The sequence below is a fragment of the Schistocerca americana genome, chromosome 3, assembly GCF_021461395.2.
Source record: "Schistocerca americana isolate TAMUIC-IGC-003095 chromosome 3, iqSchAmer2.1, whole genome shotgun sequence".
NCBI lineage: Eukaryota > Metazoa > Arthropoda > Insecta > Orthoptera > Acrididae > Schistocerca > Schistocerca americana.
In genome coordinates, this window is record NC_060121.1 from 595,521,078 (window position 1) to 595,544,741 (window position 23,664).

Here is a 23,664-nt window from a genome sequence, read left to right on the forward strand (position 1 = left end):
TACAATACTTACCTGAGGTCGTAAGTAAACATTGCTCAATACGGCATGAAACAAGAAATGCTAATCTTAATCTATATAAATTGTGTTCGGAATCTTAAATCTCAGAAAGTTCTTCTAATTCTGACACAACGTTTCATTTGAATACGGAGTGCCATATATTAATATATAAAAACACAGGGTGGAAATGGTTAAGTTTCCAAAAATTCGTGATAGTAGAACACAAGTAACTGCTTTAAAACGCCTAGTAACATGACTGTCTATTACGGTTGTTCCATTAAAAAAAAGCAGTTCACCTCGAGACAATGTCTTTGGGCAAGTAGACACTGGACTGTGCATCCGGATTTGACTGACTTGTGTAACTTTTATGCGCAGTATACTGTGAGAATTGATTAAACAGGATCAAAACACTACGGGCTGCCTGCTCCGCCCCCTCCGTTAGCACAGCTCCACATATTTGAGCAATCGGTTCGTGTTATTCACCGCTGCCTGCTTTTGTTGACACCGCGATCAAAGAGTCGCAAACACACAGGCATCTACTGTACGCGTCGTTGAGGTACTGCAACACGCCAATCGTTGACTGTCGTCGAGTTACTTGTGCAGACGTTATTGCAACTCTGTTAAACGTTATGATGGAAAGCAGATTTACTATCGCTGGACAATGGAGTATTCAATTAATTTATGGTGAGGCAAAAGGGGTTGCGAGGGCAGCTGTACGGATTTATCGAGAACGCATCCCACAAGGAAGACTTCCTGCACGATCGACGTTTGATACAGTTCACCAAAGATTTATATCATAATAATTCTCCACTTTTACTCGATTATTTTGGAGTACATTCGTGACGAAATGCAGTAGTTAACCATACAATTTTATCATTTAATTCCGTATTCTGTTCTCATATACTTCCGTTTTATTATTAAATAAATCATGGCAGAATACAACTTACGAGTACGTATTTAATTTGCATAGGTTGAGAGATATTGGCTCTTTACCATCCCGTGCAGAAGGCAATGGCCCACAACGCGAAGAACGTACATTGGAAGCTGAGAAATTCTGGACCGCATCCACTTAGTGTGCTAGAAGCATCGCCCGCCAAGTGGCTGTATCGCTCAGATGAAGCGTGTTTCACTCGCGATGGAATAACTAATTTCCATAACACGTGCAGGTGGAGTATACACAGTCCGTGCCATTTAGCAACAACGCATTCGCCGCTCTTCGTAAATGTAATTTTGGGTATAATCGATGATTACATTGTTGGACCTTACGTTTTTACTTGCACGACTGACTGGTAACCATTACCGAACCTCCCTAGAGGAGAGATTGCTACCAAAGTTATTAGAAGATATTCCGTTAGCCGTAGGAGACAGCACGTGGTTCCTGCACGATGGTGCTCCACCGCACTTTGGTCACATAGTACTAAGATTTTTCAGATTCAAATGGCTCTAAGTACTATGGGACTTTACATCTGAGGTCATCAGTTCCCTATACTTAGAACTACGTAAACCTAACTAACCTAAGGACATCACACACATCTATGTCCGAGGCAGGATTCGAACCTGCGACCGCAGCAGCAGTGGGGTTCCGGGCTGAAGTGCCTAGAACCACTCGGTCACAGTGGCCGGCTAAGATTTTTGAAAAGACCATTTCTAGGACGATGGATATGACGTTTTGGTCCACATCGATGACCAGCACGCAGTATCGATTTAAATCAATGGATTTTTACTTTTGGGGCCATACAAAGGAACTTATTTTCGATGCTGCCAGTATCATAAAGGCAAATTGGTGTAAGAGGAAACAAAGTAATGCCGCTTTCATTTTCGTTGCAGCACTGTTGTACAAAAGGAAAATATTCTTAATTTAATTTTCCTTATGCCATTGTAAAAAGATGATACAACTGTCTGTAATTAATGCAGATCGAATTGGTAGTTGGTTAATTTTGTACTAACGGAAACACATCTTATTTAATGTTAACTTTTCTTTACTATCACGACCTTCGTTAAGGTAACTTCGTAAAAGTGGAAAAGTCTGCTTGCACTTAATTCATTCTTTACGAGAAATGAATTACACGTTCTTGACTACTCAACTTTGTTAAAATTGCTTGTTCCGGTAGCACCTTACCGCAGCGCCGCATCATTGTACACGTCCAATGTTTACATTGCTCTGGTTCGTCCGTTACCTTTCTCTGAGCGCTCTGTCGATGGCGGTAATAGACATTCAAGGTCGTGTACCGTCAGTTGACATAAACAGAAAAGCGTCTCGTATCATACCTACAAGTAGGTGGTCTGCAAAAGTAGACTCTATTTTTCTAAATTTCCAACTTTTGTGGTGTTCCTTCAAGCGGGTGCATATTGCCTTGCCAGATTGACCTTTACAGAATTCTTCACAATTACTAGTACTTTTACATATCCCACTCTTTCCCAAAGCTGGACTGCTATCTTTACCATTGGGCAAAAAGTGTCAAAGAGTGTTGTGCACACAAAATGTTGTTTTCGTGTTCCTAGATTTAAGCATCTGGCTACATGCAATGAAACTTTTTCTAAACAAGGAATCGTGCACCGTTTATTGTGTTCTTGAGGTGATGGGTCGAAAACATTGTAGAGAAGAGAGTACTCCTGTTTTCTTCTGTTTTTTGTGCTTTATGAAGTCCACTAACGTAGGAGGGTAGTCATCAATTGATGCTTCATGTTCTCTTGCATTTAATTCCATTTTAAACTTGTCTTCACCAATGGGGATGGATATTAGGTGATGCATCATTGAATAAAAGGCACCACGTTTATGGATCACTGAGTGTTGAGAATTGGCAGATATGAAAATATCTGTGGCGGTGAGTTTCCTGTAAACCTTGAAAGCATGAATATGGTCACTGATGTCTTTGGTTCCTTCAAAATATATAAAATATTTTACCAAGAACCCTCAGATCAGTTAATCTACGTAATACACATACACACACACACACACACACACACACACACACACACATACATATTGGATAAGGTTGTCAGCAAAAAATCTCGAAAACTTCCAGGTCGATTTACTTCATGTTTTAACGTGATAGTGTAGTGAACATTTTGATGCACGTAGGCTGTATATATTTAATATATATAAGGTGTTTCAAAATTACACAGACAGATTTTGAGGAGATGTAGAAGATGTCTTGAGGAACAGGATGAGGGTAGGAACACTCGTCGGGGAACATCATCCAAAGACATTATAGAGAGTCGAAGTTCTAGGCGCTGGCGCCCATATAGAGCGAGATTTAGCTTCCCCTACCAATGGATTTAATGCAACCCCCAATGTCTTCAAAAATCGAGGGTGAGACTTTAATATTCTCTCGCTAGCCACGCGCCAACTATTATTTTTACAGAAATTCCAAACAACAAATTTCTGTAGGAAATTTAATGTGTTAATTTTTGTTAAATGTATCAGTCTTAAGTAACGGACCCTAACCCAGACACGAACGAGTCGGAAGTTATAAGCGAAAATCGTTCTAATACCTCTGGCAGTAGTACAGTTGTTGCTAAGATTTTATGCAGGCAAATTTCAGAGGTGGCGGTATGATCTAAAATAAGAAAAAGAATTTCTAGTTTACATGGTCTCTAAAAAGTATACCTTAAGAGCTGTGAGAACTAGTTCAGTACAGGAAATATATTTCACAATAGCGAAGAGGAACAAGTGCTCTTAGCTCCTTAAGTATTCACTTTAAATCTCGTCTGCAATCCTAAATAAAGCTTCTGAGCGTTGTTTTGTAATTTGGTTTAGGCAACTATCTTGGTTTCTTTAAAGAGGGTTTGTCGAACATTATTCTTCATCTCCAACATTCGCACATTATGTTTCGTCTCAAATAATCTCATCGACGACCCGGGGTTAAACTCTAATCTACTGTCCTTCTCGAACACAGTCTTTTAGTTAGTTATGAAGTTATTACGTTGTCTATTATGAATAACGCGTAAACTGTACAGAGTTAGGACTTATAGAAAATAGAGCCAGTAAAGAAGCTACATCAGTTCTCATACTCTTCAGTTGGCAATAACTACATCGAAAGTTGCTCATTAATCACTGCAGTAAGCAGACTATCTTTGGTTGGTAGACGTACGGAAATATATATTTTTTTCCTGTTAAGATTTCCAAACGTGAATTCTGATACAGATAACAATGTGTTTTCTAAGGAGTGCCGAAGTCTTGATTTCTATCTCCAGAGATATCTTGTTTGTAGCGCAGCTGGGAAGCTATTGAGAGGCCCATTGACTTGTAATTGGCTTTTGTAGCAGTGGGAGACGTGTGCCTGGAGGTGACTCTTGATATTCACTGAGGTGATAAAACTAATGGGATACCTCCTAATATCGTGTCGGACAACCTTTTGCCCTGCGTAGTGCAGCAGCTCGGCGTGGCACATACTCAGTAAGTCATTGGAAGTCCCCTGCAGATATACTAAGCCATGCTGCCCCTATAATCGTCCATGATTGTGAAAGTGTTGCCGCTACAGGATGTTGTAAAGATGGACACGAACTGGACTCTCGATTTGTGGCGTTCTCGGAGGTCAAATCATTCGCCCGAGTTTCCCAGAATGTTGTTCAAACAAATCACGAACCACTGTTGCCCAGTGACAATTCCATCGTTGTTTGGGAAAATGGAGTCCATGAATGATACCGAATGGTCTTCAGTCGATGATCGGTTTAGTTCGACCAGAGGGAGCGGTCTGTTCCATGTAAACAAAGCCCACCCATTACAGAGCCACAACCAGCTTTCACAGTTCCTTGTAGATAATTCGGGTCCATGGCTTCGGGGGTTCTGCCCCGCACTCGAACGCTACCATCACCTCTTATTAACTGAACTCGGGACTCATCTGACCAGGCTACGGTATTCCAGTCGCCTAGGCTCCAACTTATATGATCACGGGCCTAGGAGAGACACTGCAGGCGATGTATTTCTTTTAGCAAAGGCACTCACGACAATCATGTGTTGCCATAGCCCATTAACGCAAAATTTCGCTACACTGTCCTAACGGATACGTTCTTCGTGCCTCCCACACTGATTTCTGTTGTTATTTCACGCAGTGTTGTTTGTCTGTCAGCATGGACAACTCTACACAAACGCCGTTCCTCTCGGTCGTTAAGTAAAGGCCTCTACATTGTCCGTGGTGAGAGGTAATACCTGATACCCGATATTCTCGGCACACTTTTGACACTGTGGATCTAGAAGTATTGAATTTCCTAACGATTTCCTAAATGCGGCGGCAAGCAGACAGCAATGTGCCTACCATGTAGAGCTCGTGCGCCACAGGAAGATGGACAGGGGGCAGGTTGTTGCGGCGGACGAGTGCTTTTCGACGCCTTTGACTATAGCGATGTCGAGCATGTCCGGCTGTCCTCGGGAAGGGAGTTCGTTCGTACGCTCCCAGTATGGTGGCGCTGTTTTGCTGGGTCGCACGCAGGAGGCGACGACTGCTGAACCTTCTCAGACGGGAGCCCATTGCGTATGCTTTGCACCGAAAAGGCACCCCTCATTGTCTGTAGCGCGTCAATATCAGACACTTTCAGTTCCCTCTGGGAGGCCAATAGGCCGCGATGAATGTGATCTGCGCGATAGCGGTGCTGACAGCCACTCCTGTGGCCTCCATGGTGGCTAATGGGGGCAGATGTATCATATAATGCTGCAGTGACCTCTTAATGCAAATGGCAGTGCAGACTCCAGGATTAAGACTATCGCTGCGGTAACAGGAGCACTTAGGGGTCCGCACGTTGAACTAAGCCTTGAGGTGATTTATGTTTACGAGACAGATGCCGATTCCCTCGTCCTGAAGCCATTGACGAAACCTGTCCTGCTGGGGTCAGAGGCTGCCGCCACGAGAGGCTGCAGGAGCTCGTTCAGCCATCGCAGAAGTGATCGTACTTTTGCAGCGTCTTCTCTTGGTGCAGGGGCGGCCACTATGGGGCAACCTCCGCGGTTGGAGTAGCACGCTGGAACTGGGTAACGGCTGCTAGTTGGTGTGTGGCACCTTTAGGGGGTAATGAGGAGGGGTAGTAGGGAAGGAGGGGGAAGACGCTCTGTCTATAAAGTCCGGCCTCGCGGTGCTGCTTGTAGAGCGGCTGCTTCTCCAGCTCCTTCTGCTGACTGATTCTTGGCCGCTGTGTTCTACTAATCTCGTCGGCGCAATGGTGTGGGGGAGCTGATGGGGGGAGGGAGTTGTCTTGACTTTTCTGTATGCTGAGTCAGTCCTTTCGGCAAACATTCCTTTTTGACATCACGTTTCTCATGCAGCCATTTCGCCTTAGCTTCCCCGCATTTCTTATTTGTTGCGTCCCTCAGCGACTTGTATTGCCGTATTCCTGAATTTCCCTGGACATTTTTGTACTTCTTTCTTTTATCAATCTGCTGAAATACTCCTTCTGTTGAAGACGGTTTCTTCGCAGTTACCTTCTTTGTACCTATGTTTATCTTTCCGACCTCTGTGATTTCACTTTTTAGAGATGTCGATTCGTCTTCAACTGAACTGCTTACTGGGCTATTCCTTATCGCAGTATTTATCTCCTGCGAAAACTTGAAGCGTACCTTTTCATTCCTTAGTATTTCCGTATCCCACTTGTTTGCGCATTGTTACTTCCTGACTGGGCTCTTGAGTTTCAGTCTACTCTTCACCATTATTAAATTGTGATATGACTCTTCCCACGTACGCATTATAATCCAGTATCTGATTTCGGAATCTCTGACTGGCCATGATGTTACCTAACTAAAATCATCCTGTATCGTGTGTTTCTTGAACAGAGTATTCGGTATTACTAGCTGAATTTATTGCAGAACTGAATTAGTATTTTTCCTCCCTCATTTCTAGTATCAAGCCCGTTTTCTCCTGTAACCGTGTGTCTACTCCTACAGCTACAACAGCATTACAGCCCCAATGGCTATTAGATTTCCTACTCAATTTTCAGACTGAATTACCCGTTCAATACCCTCGTGTATTTTCTCTATCTCTTTATCTTCAGCTTGCAAAGTCGGCACGTATGAGTGAATCGCCGTAGTCGGTGTTACTTTGCCGTCGATTCTGATGAGAACAATCCTATCACTGAACTGCTCAGAGAGGCAACAGTTGCTGACTCGATCTCTTCGGTTTTCTGCGTGAAAACCTTGTATGTTTCCACCCGTCCCCCTCGGATGACGACTGGCAGAGGGTGAGGAGGCTTCCTCCGCTGTGACACCTCAGCGTCACTCACGCCAGCATCAGCCGACTCCAGGATACCATCGAATCCATTTGACGTCTGCTGCTGTTGTTCCGGTTCGAGAACTTTGGCCCTGGAAGTGTATCTCCGGCTGAGGGCGACGAGTCAGTCATGGTCCTTGTTAAGGATTGGAGGGGGCGCAACGGTTCACTTCTGCAACTTCTTTTCTGGCCGCAACTTGCCACAGGCGGCCCGAAGTGAGGGGTCGTCCTCATCAGAAACAGGTCGTTCTGCAGACGCGTTCTGCGCGACTGCGTGTAGCGCTGGCTGCGTCTTCCAGGTGGCTACGATGATTCTTGCGTCGCCCTGTTTGCTCTAGAATTGGCCACGATGGCCATGCGGTGCATATCAACATTGTACATGTCAACTGAATGTGTCCGAATCTCATGACCGCGATCTCCTTGCAACTTGGTGTGAGTGTCCGTCAGTCGTAGGTGGCAGCCAGGATACAGCCACCGACAGAGCAAGCTCTGCCGAACGGGGACCAGCCACATCACTCCTTTCTTCGGCCGAAGCCGCGTGTGCATAACGCCGTCTCGAGCTCCATTCGGCAACCGCTCCTGTGGTCGGGTGCATTTGCTGGTCCTTTGTAGGTAGGGGTCCGAATAGGACCGCCGAGATAGCAGGCTCTGCAGGGCAACGATCCACCACTCCCTTCGCTCAGTCAGATCGTACCTCTCCGTTCGCCAACTAGCAGATAACTATGCAATGACGCGTTGGCATTTCTGCCAGTGCACTGCCCCTTTATACCTTGCATACACCATACTACTGCAATCTGTACATGTGCATATCGCTATCCCATGAGTTTGGTCATTTCAGTGTAAGTCCATCATATTTGTCCACTATGAACGGGCCGTCGTTTAGATTTGCCCTCATAACTATACAACAGTATTGCATTACGGTTTTGCTCTATCTAACAATTGAAACAATCATTGAAAGGAATGATGTCTGCAGTGGAGGGTCACACAATCCTCTGGCACCAGTTATACACCAGCTACACAGGTCCATGGTTTTTGTACTTGCTTAAAACTATAGTTAATTTCCATGTTATCATATTCCAGTATACCTCTTTGATTAACTTGTTCGTATCACCGTACAAATGAGATAAGGGCGAATGAGTATTGCTATTATTATTATTATTATTATTATTATTATTATTATTATTATGTTACATGATTTCGATTTACGTTGGGCATATCTGGACGACAGTGATGTTTGAGTAGAAACACTGGATGCAAGAGGAGCAGTAACACAGTGATAGATTCTGCAATGTAGCAGCTTAGCGAAATAATAGACGTTTGTTTATCATGTCCATTATATGACGCGTAGGTTCGACCAATGTTGAATCAGCGTCAGAGCTTTCCTGCAGGTGTGAGACTGCCTGCGTCGAATGTTTGATGCCCTCTTCTGCGAAGTTGGTGGAAATGTCACTGGCGTGCCATTGTTTCGACTCCCACTTGAAACATATCGAGATATTCGTCTGGTATGTGTTACTGCCGCCCCAACTCTGAGGTACTGCCACTGCAAAGCCAGGTAGTCAAGAGCGCTCAAGGTGGGTGGAAGAGATGATGTGTGTTGTGTTTTTGTCATGTGGGAGTACGACTGCAAATGAGAGTATTGATAGTTGAATGAATGTTGTGGTTTTATGAATAGTGAACGAAAAATAAAGGCCAAACAATCTGACTTCAGATTAGCGTTAACTAGAGATTGCAAGAACGATACTGATGTTGTTATTCACCTAAGGTTAGCGCCTACACAAGTCACAATAGAATGCTGGTAGTATACACATTCATCTACATCTACATCATACTCCACAAGCCACCTAATGGTGTACGTCGGCGGGTAGTTTCGGTACCACTATCTGATGCCTCCAACCCTGTTCCACTCGCGAATAGTGCGTGGGAAGAATGATTGTCGATAAGCCTCTGTATTGGCTCTAATTTCTCGAATTTCCTCCTCGTGATCAATACCCGAGATGTATGTGGAGGAAGTAATATGTTATCTTACTCCTCCTGAAAAGTGCTGTCCCGAAATTTCAATAGTAAATCACTCAGTCTGCCAGTGGAGTTTGTTTATCATCTCTGTAACGCTCTCTCGCCAGCTAAACGATCCCGTGACGAAACGCGCCGCTCTTCGTTGGACCTTATCTATCTCCTCTATCAGTCCTACCTGATAGGGATCCCAGATACATGAACAGTACTCAATAATCGGGCGAACAAGCGCCTTATTAGCCACTTCTTTCGTCGATGAGTTACATTTCCTTAAGATTCTTCTGATGAATCTGCGTCTTGTGTCTGCTTCTCCCACTATCTTTTTTGCACGGTCATTCCACTTAATGTCGCTCTGGATAGTTAAGCCTAGATATTTTGCGTCAGATGCTGTCTCCAGCTGTTGGTCATCAATAGTGTAGCTGTACAGTAGTGGATTTCTTTTCACTAAGTGTGCGCAATATGTTACGTTTATTTACGTTCAGGGTCAACTGCCAGACTTTGCACCATTCATCAGTTCTCTGCAGGTCTTCTGCAAATTCTTACTATCTTCTGGCGTTGCTACTTTGGTACAAACAACTGCATCATCTGGAAATAGCCTTAAAGAGTAGCCGACGCTTTCTACTAGAAAATTTATATATATTGTGAACAGCAACGGTCCTATTACACTTCCCGGTGGTACTCCGGATATTACCTTTACTTCTGTGGACTTAGTTCCGTGGAGACACTGAAAACGTCTCAGGATGTACAGGACCTATGTGTGTTTTAAGTGACGCATTGAATAGCAATATGTAGTGTTTCCACAGTTATCCAGTTCTGCCTGTTCTACTGCTGTGACGATGAAAACATGTTGGACACTACCACTGTGATCAGATTCTGGCAGTTTATAGAACTTACAGGCTTCGTGCAATAAGGGATACCTGGACTCCAACGCCAAAGAGATTTTAGGTGCATAATCGAATCTGAGCGCCATACTTCAATAGAACAAGTCCAGCAAAGAGACTAATATTGAAGTTGACTATTAGAGAGAATGTAACTAATCATAGTCATATAAACAGTCTGGAAGTATTAGAAATGGGTTTTAGGAGAAGGTCAGCAAGAATTTCCAACATAGAACATGTAAGAAACACTAGAGTAATAAAGGAAAAACTAATTTCAAAACGGATCCTGGAGAGGAAACTGAGGAAAGAAGAAGATTATGACTAGTGACTACTTGGCTACCAAATGTACAGATGACAGTGAGAAGATTTGGTGCAAAAGAAGAGGATTCATAAGATTGAAATACCTGGAGGAACATCCTGAAAGGATTGTGATTGAATTCTTGTACAATACTCATTACAATAAATATTTCTAATAATTACTATTGTAATACGTTCCCAGTGTATATCGGATAGAAATCTCTGTCTTGAGGAAAGTATTAATCTGTTATCTGTAATATATATGAAGTGCAGTGTATGTGTATGTGCGGAGGATATACTCCCAAACCCTGGATCGATTTCAAGCAAATTTGGCACAGAAATAGCAGACTCCATGAGTATCAGTACGGTGCAGTTTATAACTGCCTAGTTCTGACAAGAGGGGAGATATGGTGAGAAAAGGCATTTAGGGTGTGCTGTACTACAGGCGCGTTGTATGGACAATACGGGCCTGCCATATCAACTTGCTTTGCAGGGCAGTCTACATGTCAGAGCCAAGAAATGGTTTTCGAGGCCCTGACATGCAGGTTGCCCTCAACAACAGACATGTTGTGTTGGACTACTATCAGCCAGCTTTATCGAATAGCTCTTCGTGGTGGTCTGCACATGGGGAACAAATAAATGATTTCGAAGCACCTGACATGTAGCCTGCTCTGAATAACAGGAGGGATACATGTGCTTATGAAGGTGGCCTGGGACAAGATGAGACAGACAGAGGAGTGGATGGACAGAACGAGGGGAAGGAGGAACTGAACAGAGAGAGGTGAGGATTCAGGGATGCATGAGACAGGTGGAAGGTGTATAGGTGTGGTGCGCAGGTAGGAAAGGAGTTGGGGAGAAAGGATATGGTCAGAGAGAGGTGGAGGAAGATACGGTCAGACACGAGGGTGGACGAAACGAACAATTAAGGGAAAGGAGGAGATAAAGAAATAGAGGGTGTAGGGAGGAGGAGAAAGATAAGACATCCAGCACAACAGTCGAAGGAACAGGCGCCGACAGTATATTGCAGTATATTGGTCCGCAATATGGGCAGTGAGAAATCATGAATCATCGTGATGTGTGTGCTTGTCGATGGAACGAAGATGTCTTCCTCGACCGTAAAACTATGCCAAAGGAAAATCTGCTGGTTGGTGTCATATTTCGTTTTAACGGAAAAGGATGGATAAGCAATCAGTTACCTTCGTACAGTCTGGAGCAGGACTCCACCTGTTCTTCTAAAGAATAGTAGGAAGATGATCCTTGATACTTTCAGGGAACATATGACACCAGCAATGAAGGCATAAATTCTCAACTTTAACACAGATCTTATCGTCATTCCAGAAAGCATGACTTCGCATCTACAAATGTTTGGTGTGGTGGTGAATAAGCCATTTAAAGAACATCTGACTGGAGGTTGATCCCTGTACTCCCACATATGAAACCAGTGTCTCAAGTCTTATTTACTGCTTCACTTCGCACAGTACATTCGTTTTTAAGAACCAAGACAGCCTCATGACGGGACAAGATCAGTAGTTTTCAAACTGGTAATGAAAAGATATGTTCTTACGTAGAAACTCATTTGCTTCTCGAGATAGTGTGGACCTAGATTTTATTCACTGTCTCATTCAACGTCATGTAACGTCAACTGAATTCCAAGCATACTGTGAAGTTGGTTTTCTTTTTGGATTTCAGATAACTTAAAGATTTCTACAACATAGGGGTAGCACTTGTTTATTATAGTTAATTCTTGTCGCAGAGTGTACCATGTTCTTTCACTCTCCTGTGATCGCCGATAGCCCATTACTTTATTTTACATTTTCGGCAAGTTTCCATACGTTTTCGCAGTTTTTGGACGTCCTTAGTCATCTTCCAAGATCCATAGGGCTGCTTTTGAAAATAACCATTCCATTATTAACGATTGAAAACTGAAATATCAGGCCCTTAACAAACAAACATTCACCGACTTTGGATGAAATTCCATTGTCGACAAACGTCATAAATAAAGAATTACACAACAGTACAGTATTTCAGTTTACCATTTTAAAGGAGCACTCTCAATACGATTGCTTCAAACAGGTGTAGTGTGGAGACTCTCTAGAAGTGTAACTTTTATTTTTACAAACTGATGGGTTTGGTGACTTCTTCAAGAATCGTCTGTAGTGATAAGCCGCATTCCTGGATTTATATTGGTCTGCAGAAGAAGTCTTCATGTGTACTTCGCATCTTCCGTGAATGGGGCTGAGTGACTGTTTAGAACAACGGTTTTAGCGAAGAGCCAGCCAATCTAAAATTCATTACATCAAAACGAATGTAGGTCAGGGCTATTGTTGCAGGAAGTAATAGTTTACTGCATGGCTTCTTTGGGCAGTGCAAAGATACATCTTCATCTACATTTACATCGATACTCTGTAAATCATACTTAGATGACTGGCGGAGGGTTCATCGCACACCTTCACAATAATTCTCTATTATGCCCCTCTTGGAACAGCGCGCAGAGGAAACGAACAACTATATATTTCCGCGAGAGCATTGTTTTCCTTTATTTGTGATGATCGTTTCTCCCTTTTAGGTCGGTGTCAACAAAATATTTCTGCATTCGGAGAAGAATGTTGGTGACTGAAATTTCGTGATCCCACCGCAACGAGAAACGCCTTTGTTTTAGTGATCCTGTATCATATCCGTGACACTCTCTCCCCTACTTCTCAATAACACAAAACGTACTGCTCTTATTTGAACTTTCTGGATGCACCCCGTTAACCTATTAACCAATAAATCGCAGTCTTTGATTCACCTTCCCCGTAACGTTTTATATGTGTTCTTTCCTGTTTTAGTTGTTAGTAGTTGTAATTCCTATGTATTTAGTTGAATTTACGGCATTTAGATTCAATTGTTTTATCGTGTAACCGAAGATTAACGAATTCCCATTAGCACTCATGTGGGTGACCGCACACTTTTCATTATTTAGGCTTGGTTGTAATTTTTCGCCCCAGACAGATATCTTATGTAAATCGTTTTGCAATTTGTTTCGATCTTCTGTTGACTTTACTAGGCAATAAAAGACAGCATCCTCTGCAGCGACCAAATCTCTTCGTTTCAGGGCAGCACTTGCACCCACCGTCCTCAGTTACTTGTTGGGTATATTCCAACTTTCTTGTTCTCCTACAGTTTTTAGCCTCTAAAGCTGCCTTTCGTACAATAAAAGTTATTCACTCATGTACTGTCATTTCGTTTCTCGTTCTTAGGAAAGTTTTCTGCATCTTTCTTTCCTCGTATGATGTGCGGAGAGTATTCACATTTCTTATCTTATCAGGCTATGTCAGTTTCAGCATCCTTCTAAAGCAGCACATGTGAAACGCTTTGATTTTCTTCTTTTCCAGGTTCCCCACAGTAACCTCAAAGAACAACAATGAATTCGTTGTCATACTGTCATTACGGATGAATAGAACATAGGTTACAGAATGTTTTTATTAACTTAAGAACGACGCGTTTCTCTCGGATAGGGCGTCATCATGTTATCTGAAAAATTAAGGGAATCACTATATTACAATAAATTCGGCGTCGTCCTACTCTGGATTACTATAAAAGCAAATAAGCTTCAACAACTGATCGAATTAAATTACGCAGAAAAACGTAATATAACTCACATAAAAAAAATTCTATTTCATTATTCTGTTACACCGCTTTTAAGCATAAAGGTTTTCTATGTCTCTGTGCATAGCTTTCGATCTGGCATGTCATGCAGGTACTATATATTCCCATATGCTCAATTATCTTTTGTTTATTTCTTAATTTACCCTTTACTATTTGAATTTTACGCTATTATCACACTGTAAACCTGACGGCAGCGCCGCATGGCGACTGCCATTACTACTAGCCCAATATTTTGCATGAGCTCCTATCAGTCATACGTATACTCTGCGAATACGACCGAACCTCTGGGGCAGTTTTAGTGAATGGCTGTTAACGGTTTGCGTGCGAGGTCCTGTTCCGCGCTGCTATACCTGTCGTCGCTTCTCTGAAAGGTGATAGGCATTTCTTGGTTTCTTCTTCGCTCTCTACTAATGCCTGATCCCGTTGATTTTATTTAATTAATTTTTAATATTTTTCCATATAGGTTGCTTTTCAGCATGTTTCATGCGGCAGCATGTCTTGTTGACGAATGCTTTTTGGTAGACAATTTCTGATCATTAAACGTGAGTTACATTACGTTTCTCGTTCTTAAGTTAATATAAAACAATCTGCAACCTGCGACTGTTTTTTTAAATAGTAGCTACAGAAGATTGCTATACCACAACGCCAAGGTAGAATGGAATAATTTTTGCAAATAAGGACATTTAGTTACTAGATCTGAGGAGGTCTGCTAAGTGTTACTCAAGCAGCGAGCATAGTAACATAGGAAACGTTCCATAGGGGGGTATGTAAGACGAACATGTGACTATCTCTTAACTCATTTTGTAGCGTATTTGATAAACGAATAAATGATGCACGGCTTAATGGGGCATACAGTCGACGGCTGGTGTGCTACTGGAAAACATGCAGGAGCTACGTGCTATGGCAGCAGCTGAAGGCCTTGATGCATATAGAAGAGTAGAAGAGTCCTGTATGCTTCTGTAGGAGGCGAATGATGAGCATAATGTTGGTTAATTTTACTGAAGAATGTATATCCTGATTCGTTTATACTGTCGAGCCTTCTAGGAAACCAAGAAAGCAACCATAGCCTGCACCGGCATAGGCAATCAAATGATGCTCTTCAGTAATCGAAACTTTTCATCCGACTCGGATTCGAATTGTTGGTCTTTTTTGCTGATCAGCTTAAATTTTTGTGCACTGGCCGTGAATGGAAGGGATCCGCTTTTCAGACACAAATCGCGTTCAGACATTCAGTTTGTTAAGAACATACTGTAGACATTTATTCTCACTTTGTTGGCTCTTATGAGTACAGTAGTAATGGTCCAGCACATGAGAGTTATGCCTCTGGGTTTCAGTTTCAGGATGGATCCTCGAATTTTGATGTTCCTGGTGGCTAATCTGGTGCTGGTTGCCGGGGAGATGGTGCGCTACGACGGCTACCGAGTCTACCGCCTGGTGCCAGCGGATCAGGACCAGTTGGAGTTCCTTAGAGGACTCGTCAAGTATCATCCCGACGTGAGTATTGCGTCACCAGACTAGCGAAATGTTCCATATTGTTTTTGGCTGCAGTCCTTGTAACAGCATTGGGACTGAAATGTAAGTCGGGAAGTCTAACCTTACTTAATGTAACTATAATAACTACGAAATATTCAATGAGTGAATTTAATTACATCGTTCAGATTAAGGTACCGTTTAACGCAACAAGCACTCATACTTTAAAGTTTACGTTAAATTATCATTGGACAGCAGTAGAGTGAAGGTTCATCGGCTTCTGAAGGCGAAACTCTTAATGTTCAATGGAACTACTTCCTAAGTACAGAGTCTACATAATATTCACTTTGATTAACGAGTTATAAAATAACTAAATGTAGCGTGGAAAACCATATTTATCTCATCGAAGGATATTATAATTCCTAAGAACGTAGTGTACAATCAAACACGTATCTGGCGCACTCGAATACTGATAATTCCATTTATTATCGGTATCGACTACAGTTCGATTCTTTCTTCCGAGAACTCCAGAGCCAACACTTACAACACAAGCGGTGACCACAATAACTCACCTTTTAAAAACTGTACTCATGAGTATGTTGTACTTAAAATAAATACCCAATCTCAGTTTCACAATTGTTTTGTTTCTACTTTAACCAATTTGTTATCAATATCTTCTGTTGTGAAACTTTTCTTCGCTGACAAAGAACAAGATGATGGATCATGTAGTAGCTCCCTATATTTATATAAGATCGAAATTACTTTTCTCTTTTGAAAACTTTGTTCACCTTTTGCATATTAATAGAATATATGAATTATTTCTAAATTTGTACACGAAACGTTCTTTAAGTATCATAAGGGAGCAACCTTTTCACTGAAGCATTCATGACAATACTAGTGTATATTGTGGTTTTCGTACTTAAATGATAACGACACATACATAACAGCAAAATTGGTTCTCAGTTAGTTGCCACATTAACTTAATATGATTTGAAACATTATATTTCCACTAACACAATAGAAAAGATAACGCAACTATAACTAGTAAATAAAATTGTTATTGAACAGAATGCACTCTGTACGAGGAAAGGGAAAAACGGCACTCCGTCTTCAGGCCACAAGTGGCCCATCGGGACCATCCGACCGCCGTGTCATCCTCATTGAGGATGCGGATAGGAGGGGCGTGTGTTCAGCGCACCGCTCTCCCGGTCGTTATGATGGTTTTCTTTGACCGGAGCCGCTACTATTCAGTCGAGTAGCTCCTCAATTGGCATCACGAGGCTGAGTGCACCCCGAAAAATGGCAACAGCGCATGGCGGCTGGATGGTCACCCATCCAAGTGCCGGCCACGCCCGACAGCGCTTAATTTCGGTGATCTCACGGGAACCGGTGTATCCACTGCGGCAAGACCGTTGCCACGAGAAAAAGAGAAGATAATACTATAAATTCAGTACGCAGTTCTTACAGATACACTTGTAAGATTGTAATAATCACATGTATTGTCCTTTTCAAACACGAGAATCAAAAATAAGTAATACTGATATCTCTCTTACAAAAATAAAAGAAACGATGATTTATTTTGCGTTACTACAGTTGGAGTGTCCAGTCATCAGATTTCAGCGTTTTCATAAATAGTCCAAAGCAAAAATAGAAAAAAAGGAAAAAAAGCTACTGCCTCCATATTCTTCTCCACTCAAAACAATTTAATACTTTCAATGCAGTTTTTACCGGTTCGTACCACAGTAACCGTTTGAAGCTGTTGACTTGGACAATTACGAAACGTGTACTACGCTCTCCTCACGCAGTAAGACGCTACACGCCAAAACCATTCGTATTTCCTTATCTCGTGGGTGGAGACCACTTTCGTAATGAAAGGATATTTCACCCTCAAGGAGCGATGAAATTGCTCACAATTGCAGTACCTACACACAAATAAAATAAAATTTCATAACTTTTATAATATTTCTTGTTTTGTACGGAAACAATAAGTTCGATCTAAATCACTACAAATCCACTGCTGACCACTAAAACTGCAACACCATGAAGGAGGTGTGCAACAAACGCCATGTTAACGTACAGTGTGCTACACGTTTGAGTATGCAAATGGTTAGTATCTCAACATCACCGCGAAATGTGACAGAAGTAGTATCATCTACATTCCGTATACTTCAAAAATGGTTCTAATGGCTCTGAGCACTACGCGACTTAACTTCTGAGGTCATCAGTCGCCTAGAACTTAGAACTAATTAAACCTAACTAATCTAAGGACCACACACATCCATGCCCGAGGCAGGATTCGAACCTGCGACCGTAGCGGTCGCTCGGCTCCAGACTGTAGCGCCTAGAACCGCACGGCCACTCCGGCCGGCATTCCGTATACTGTATCAGGAAAGATTTCATATAGAAAACTCATTTGAATGGTGGTTGTATATCAGATCGTGTCACAATTCGTGTAAGAGAGAGAAACCTGTACTAACACGTGCAGGAATTTGTCAGGGATGGGAGCGTTGCTTACCGAGAGTGATCGGCTGCCATTCGTCCGCATCATAGGCCTGTCAAGCGAACCTTGAGTCGATGCTATCAGGAGGTTCATATCCAACTCCATGCTGGGTCCTAGCGGCCGCGCTCGGCTAGGTTCGAAATGACAGACACTTTATACTCTCGACCGTGCAGTATTACACTGCTACGTCTTGCAGTGTCGTGCTCAAAAGTATACGAATGACCTGAATTGTGTTACACCTGATTTGCATGGAACCCATAATTTTCTTGCAGGTGTCTTAATCTCTTTTCAGTAAAGTCGCTTGGACAAAATATATGTTACAAGAAACCACTAGAGAACACCGCCGTTTAAGGATACGCAAATAAATAAAACGATAACGCAAGTATTAGGAAACACGTTATTTGAGATGACACAGTCCTTAGCGCTGGTAAACACAAATTTATTTCAGGAAATGGTATTTCAAAAAGCAAGCTCCTTCTTGAAATTACATGACGAAAATTTTTGTACTGGACCGGAACTGCTATCCGACAAGTATCATTCCTGTCAATTAACCATGAAAGGTCTTAAATGCGATATCAATTAAAAGTAACAAAGTTTTCGTAAACTTACATTTGATATGACTTGACGTACAGTTTCCGTTGGACGGAGAATCGCACTCGCACCTACTCTGGTTGTTAAGGAAGCCCAATCAAATGTTATAGAATTTTATCACTAGCAGTGAGATGACCAACTGAAATGTTGAGACAAAAATGTTTTCCTTTGCTAGGATTGAAACCCGTCACCTATCGCCGTCGTTTCCTAGCCACGAACAGTCGTAATAAATCGGCTTACTTCACCAATAGCGAGATGTGCGAACCTCTAAACTGCAAATATGCTGACGAAATGTTCTGTGCTGACTAGGAGTTGAACCCGTATTTATCATTTTTGTTGGCAATACATGACAAGACGTTAAGTACCGAATTCTTTTTCACCGATGGCTGTGAGTGGCATATTTGGACATGATATGGTGTGATGAAAATCTGACACGAAGTCAAACCAGACACCTATCGTTATTGTTGATAAGGTACGAAATTACGTAAAAACTATTTTTCATTTGTAGATTAGTTTACGCCGGTCCTACAGCTTCGAATGATATGATGAAATTTTTTTTTGCCAGGCAAGGCACAAAAACCAGACAAACGAACTTCGCAGACATCCTAAGGGTTTATAATCTTGGGGAGTCAGCGAAACAGTGGAACTTTATCGTCGCGGAGGAGTTAAATCCTACAAATTCGAACCACACTCCTGTATCAATATTTCAACGTCACCAGTTCAGATGCCATTAGAAACAAGTGCACTGTCGCCTTAGACGAACGGTTCATTACTGAAATAAGTTTTCTTGTGTGATAATGCTTATTGGTGGAAGTTTCTGCTTGCCACAATTTCTGAGTATATCATAGCTTCCACTGCAGGAAATCTTCTCTGGTCAGTGGCGGAAGGGCATTATGTTTAACGTGGGTTTGGAACCACGCTGAAATTCTACGTTGTTCAGTTGGCGTTACCGGGTGTGAGATAGTCTGTTCGTGCTTGTTAAAAATTGTTGCCTGTAGTACGATTGGAATCCAGACCTTTAGCAGACGAAACTAGAGTCATTAAACTAGACTACATACGAATGACTTATGATCCATACGATGTTGCAGCACCTGTGTTATTCCCAATTACAATGCAAAGATCCTTTGGACATGCATGTATGTCCGAAGCAACAGACACTGCAGCAACTACAGCCATTATTAAAGACCTGAAATGTATTCACAACTGCGAATATGGAATACCATCAACTTTATAATGGAATGACGACAATGAAAACTTGTACAGGACAGGGACTCAAACAAGGATTGCCCGACTACCGCGAGCGGTTGCCTTACCGTTTGACTACACGAGCACGACCCAAACTTCCGCATGCATGTCCGAAGGCACTTTGCGTCGTAATTCGCAACAACACAGGTGCTGCAATATCGAGTTCATCCGCCGACAGCGGGAAAGCGACGTTCAAGTAATATGTCTGCTCTGTATGGAAATATACATAATGGAATGCGAGTACAGGTTGTAGACACATGGTTGACGACATATGGAAGTTTGGTTGCGCCCGTCAGCTGCGCTCGAAGAGCCAAATGCTGCCGGCACGGTGGCTCAGTGTGTTCGATCAGAAGGTTAGCTAATCTCAGTAATGAAAAACAGAGTGACTGTATCGACGAAGAACTTGAACGGGTGTAAAAATGGTTCAGATGGCTCGGAGCACTATGGGACTCAACTGCTGAGGCCATCAGTCCCCTAGAACTTAGAACTACTTAAACCTAACTAACCTAAGGACATCACACACATCCATGCCCGAGGCAGGATTCGAACCTGCGACCGTAGCGCTCACGCGGTTCTAGACTGTAGCACCTAGAACCGCTCGGCCACGGACGGGTGTCATCGGACGTCCGCCTCGACCAAATTCAACTAGTTATAGTTAGTTGAATTTGGTTGAGGCGGACGTCCGATGAAATGAGACCCGCCATGGCAGCCGAGAGCGCTAACGTGCTGCTTCCTGGACTCAGCTAGGCGCGCTGGCAACGGATCGAATCCGCCCGGCGGATTAACGACGAGGACCGATGTGCCAGCCAGCCTGGTTGTGGTTTTTAGGCGGTTTTCCACATCCTGCTAGGTGAATACCGGGATGGTCCCCATATTCCGCTCAATTACACGGCTCGCAGTCATCTGTACACTTTCGCACTATTCCATGGATTATGCTCGATGCAGACAGTTGGGGTACACTAATTCCGTCCTGGGAGGGTACGGGATGGCGGCAGGAAGGTCATCCGGCCAACCCTTAAACATTAACATGCCAAATCCGATTAACGATGGATGACAGTGCGTAACTACGGGACAAGGCTCAAGCGATAGAATACAGAATGAAATGAGATTTAAAAAATGCTAAGGCGACCGCTTGCGATAAGCGGGAAATCCGCGTTCGAGTACCAGTCCGACAGAAATTTTCATTGCCGTTATTCCATTATACAGTTGATGGATTCCACATTCTCACTCGCGAATACATTTCATTACTTATTACATTGTCATAACAAAGGACGTTCCACACTTCATGAGAATTTTCGTTTCTGAGAGAGATATTACAGCCTTATCCAGAAATGATGATCAATTTTTAGCTCTGATATGAAACTTCCTGGCAGATGGAAACCTTGTGCCCCACGGGAAACGAAACCCACGAATTTGTTTCTCACGGTCATTTACTACACTGGCTCATCTACTCAATCACGACTCGCAAACCCTCTTCACAGCTTTACAACTGCCAGGTACCACGTTGAAGTTCCGATTGGGCACACAGTTTTCGTTAGCCATTAAGTTCCGCATCAGGCCACATTCTGCTGCAGAGTAAAAAATGCAGTTTGGAAGCAATCTCCAATGCTGTCGGCAAGCTATGTCTCATAAATATATTTTCTTCCAGCAGTCTTAGTCCAAATGACACGGGGCAACTTCTGTGATGAGGGCAAGTACTGGCAGAATAAAGTTGTGACGGCTGCTCGTGCGTTCTGCTTGGAAAGCTCAGTCATTAGAGCAATTGCCAGTAAAATGCAGCCGTCCTAATTTTGAGTCAGTATACTACTTTAATCCGCCACAATGTCTCAAACATTTCCTTGTTCGTCCGCATCGTTTTACCAGCAGCCTCGGCTACCCAATGCATACTTTCGACTTGATGTTGTAAACACTGACGTAAAATTACATAACGGTCATATGCACGGACTGCCAGTACTGTAAGATAAGAAAACGTCAGCAAATATGTTGCTTTCTAACTGAGCTACTACAGTGCTCTATGTATCTATGGTATGTGGATAAATAGGGTTCAGAGTAAACCGAAACCCTAGATGTCGAGTTCTGCTATCTTTAGTTTTGAATAGCATTTGGTCTTGTATAACTGCATAGGCAAAAGTGTTGTGACCGTTGCTCATGCAACGTCGAGCGTAAAGAATACTGAAGTATGTACTCTCCGATTCCACGCATAATGGTCCTAAAAAAAGTAGATTGATGCATAAATTCGTGGAGCTTTTGTGAGGCCTGTTGTAAGTAGCTTGCTATAAGTACATTCACCATCAGTCATCCTTTATTTGAGGTTCTACTTTTGTTCTTCCCGTTACTTATTGACTGTTGCAAAAAAAAAAAAAAAAAAAAAAAAAAAAATGGTTCAAGTGGCTCTGAGCACTATGAGAACTACTTAAACCTAACTAACCTAAGGACATCACACAACACCCAGTCATCACGAGGCAGAGAAAATCCCTGACACCGCCGGGAATCGAACCCGGGAACCCGGGCGCGGGAAGCGAGAACGCTACCGCACTTGACTGTTGCAGATTTGAAAGTTTGAGTGTTGTTGAAGCGCAAGAAAAAGGAGTGTCTTTCTGTTATATTCAAAAAACCAGTGACAAACGCTATAAAAATGTGCATAGCTCTAACACAAATGAATTACAACGTACCATGGTTACCTTGTGTCTAATTTAACAGAACAAATATTGCCCAAAATACGAGTCTGCCCAGAACTTCACACTTTCTTGATAAACCAGTAAACCACCGATTCTTTAAAGAATCGAATTCCAATGTATAAAACAGTTTCAAACATCTGATCATTTTATAAATGAGTTAGTGGGTTAAATATGTGACGTTAGGAATGTAAGCGAGAAAAGTTTAGCAAAACATTTGATATTGGAAGCCGCTAAGTGTTTTAATTAACAAATATAGGTTGCGTATATTCCGGGCAATGTGCACTAAATTTTAAGCGAAAGCAAATTTTTCAAGCATCTTAGCTTTTAGGACGTCACACCTACTTAACCATGTATCGTATAATGATCCAATTTTACAGTTATATTCAATAATACATTTAAATACTGTCTGCAAAACGCTTTGCGAATACAGTCACTCATAAAGAAGTAATAAATTAAAAGGTCTTGACTGGTGCGACAGTTTTACTGCACGAGCAGCGAAAATGTTGTGAGTTGCGAGCTAACATCTCAAAGATGTTCGGGCTCACATTCGGTTTATCTTCGTCGAAATGTCTTGGCTCAAACTCGTCTAGGGACAGAACCGCACGTGTGGCATTACACACCCTAAATTAGACACTTGCGATCCTTTGGTTAAATTGTGTGGCTGATGGCAAGTTTGCGGAACACAAATTTAACATAACAAATAAGAACAGTAATAATAATATCGGGAACTAAATTAACGACCCATAAATGATGTGGGCCACACACTTGCGATATGGTTAGAATAATGTTTATTCAGAAAGCAAACTAACAGAGAAAGTGGTCGTATTTAGAGTTACTGTTAAACTCGAGAGCATATCCATTTGACAAAGTTCGATCATTCACAATCTCATCGCGAAATACAAGTTCGATACCCCACCTCGTTAACTATGTGAAAAGTTAAAGTTCACACCACGCGCGCGGCTGCTCACCGCTCAGACACTAAGTCCCGCGATACCACACAACACGAAATTTTCTAAGTCGTTTCACTTCCTGCCTGCCTAAAGATCGACTGTTCGCTTTCGCGTCTCAATCCGAGCTGTAACCTTCAGTGTCTCCGGCCGAACTGTACTCCTGCCCGCCTGGGGCCGCGTCCCCCGCTTGCCGAACATCGTCGC

General features: G+C 42.5%; 1 protein-coding gene across 1 annotated transcript in view; it reads left to right on the forward strand.

Annotated features, from left to right (window-relative positions):
- Positions 1-14,337: 14,337 nt before the first annotated feature.
- Positions 14,338-23,664, forward strand: part of LOC124607307 (zinc carboxypeptidase-like) — an 85,090-nt gene continuing 75,763 nt past the window's right edge. The window contains exons 1-2 of the mRNA XM_047139603.1: positions 14,338-14,397; positions 15,361-15,520. Of these exons, the coding sequence (XP_046995559.1) occupies positions 15,368-15,520 (153 nt within the window). The 5' untranslated portion in view covers positions 14,338-14,397; positions 15,361-15,367. The remainder of the gene's footprint in view (positions 14,398-15,360; positions 15,521-23,664) is intronic.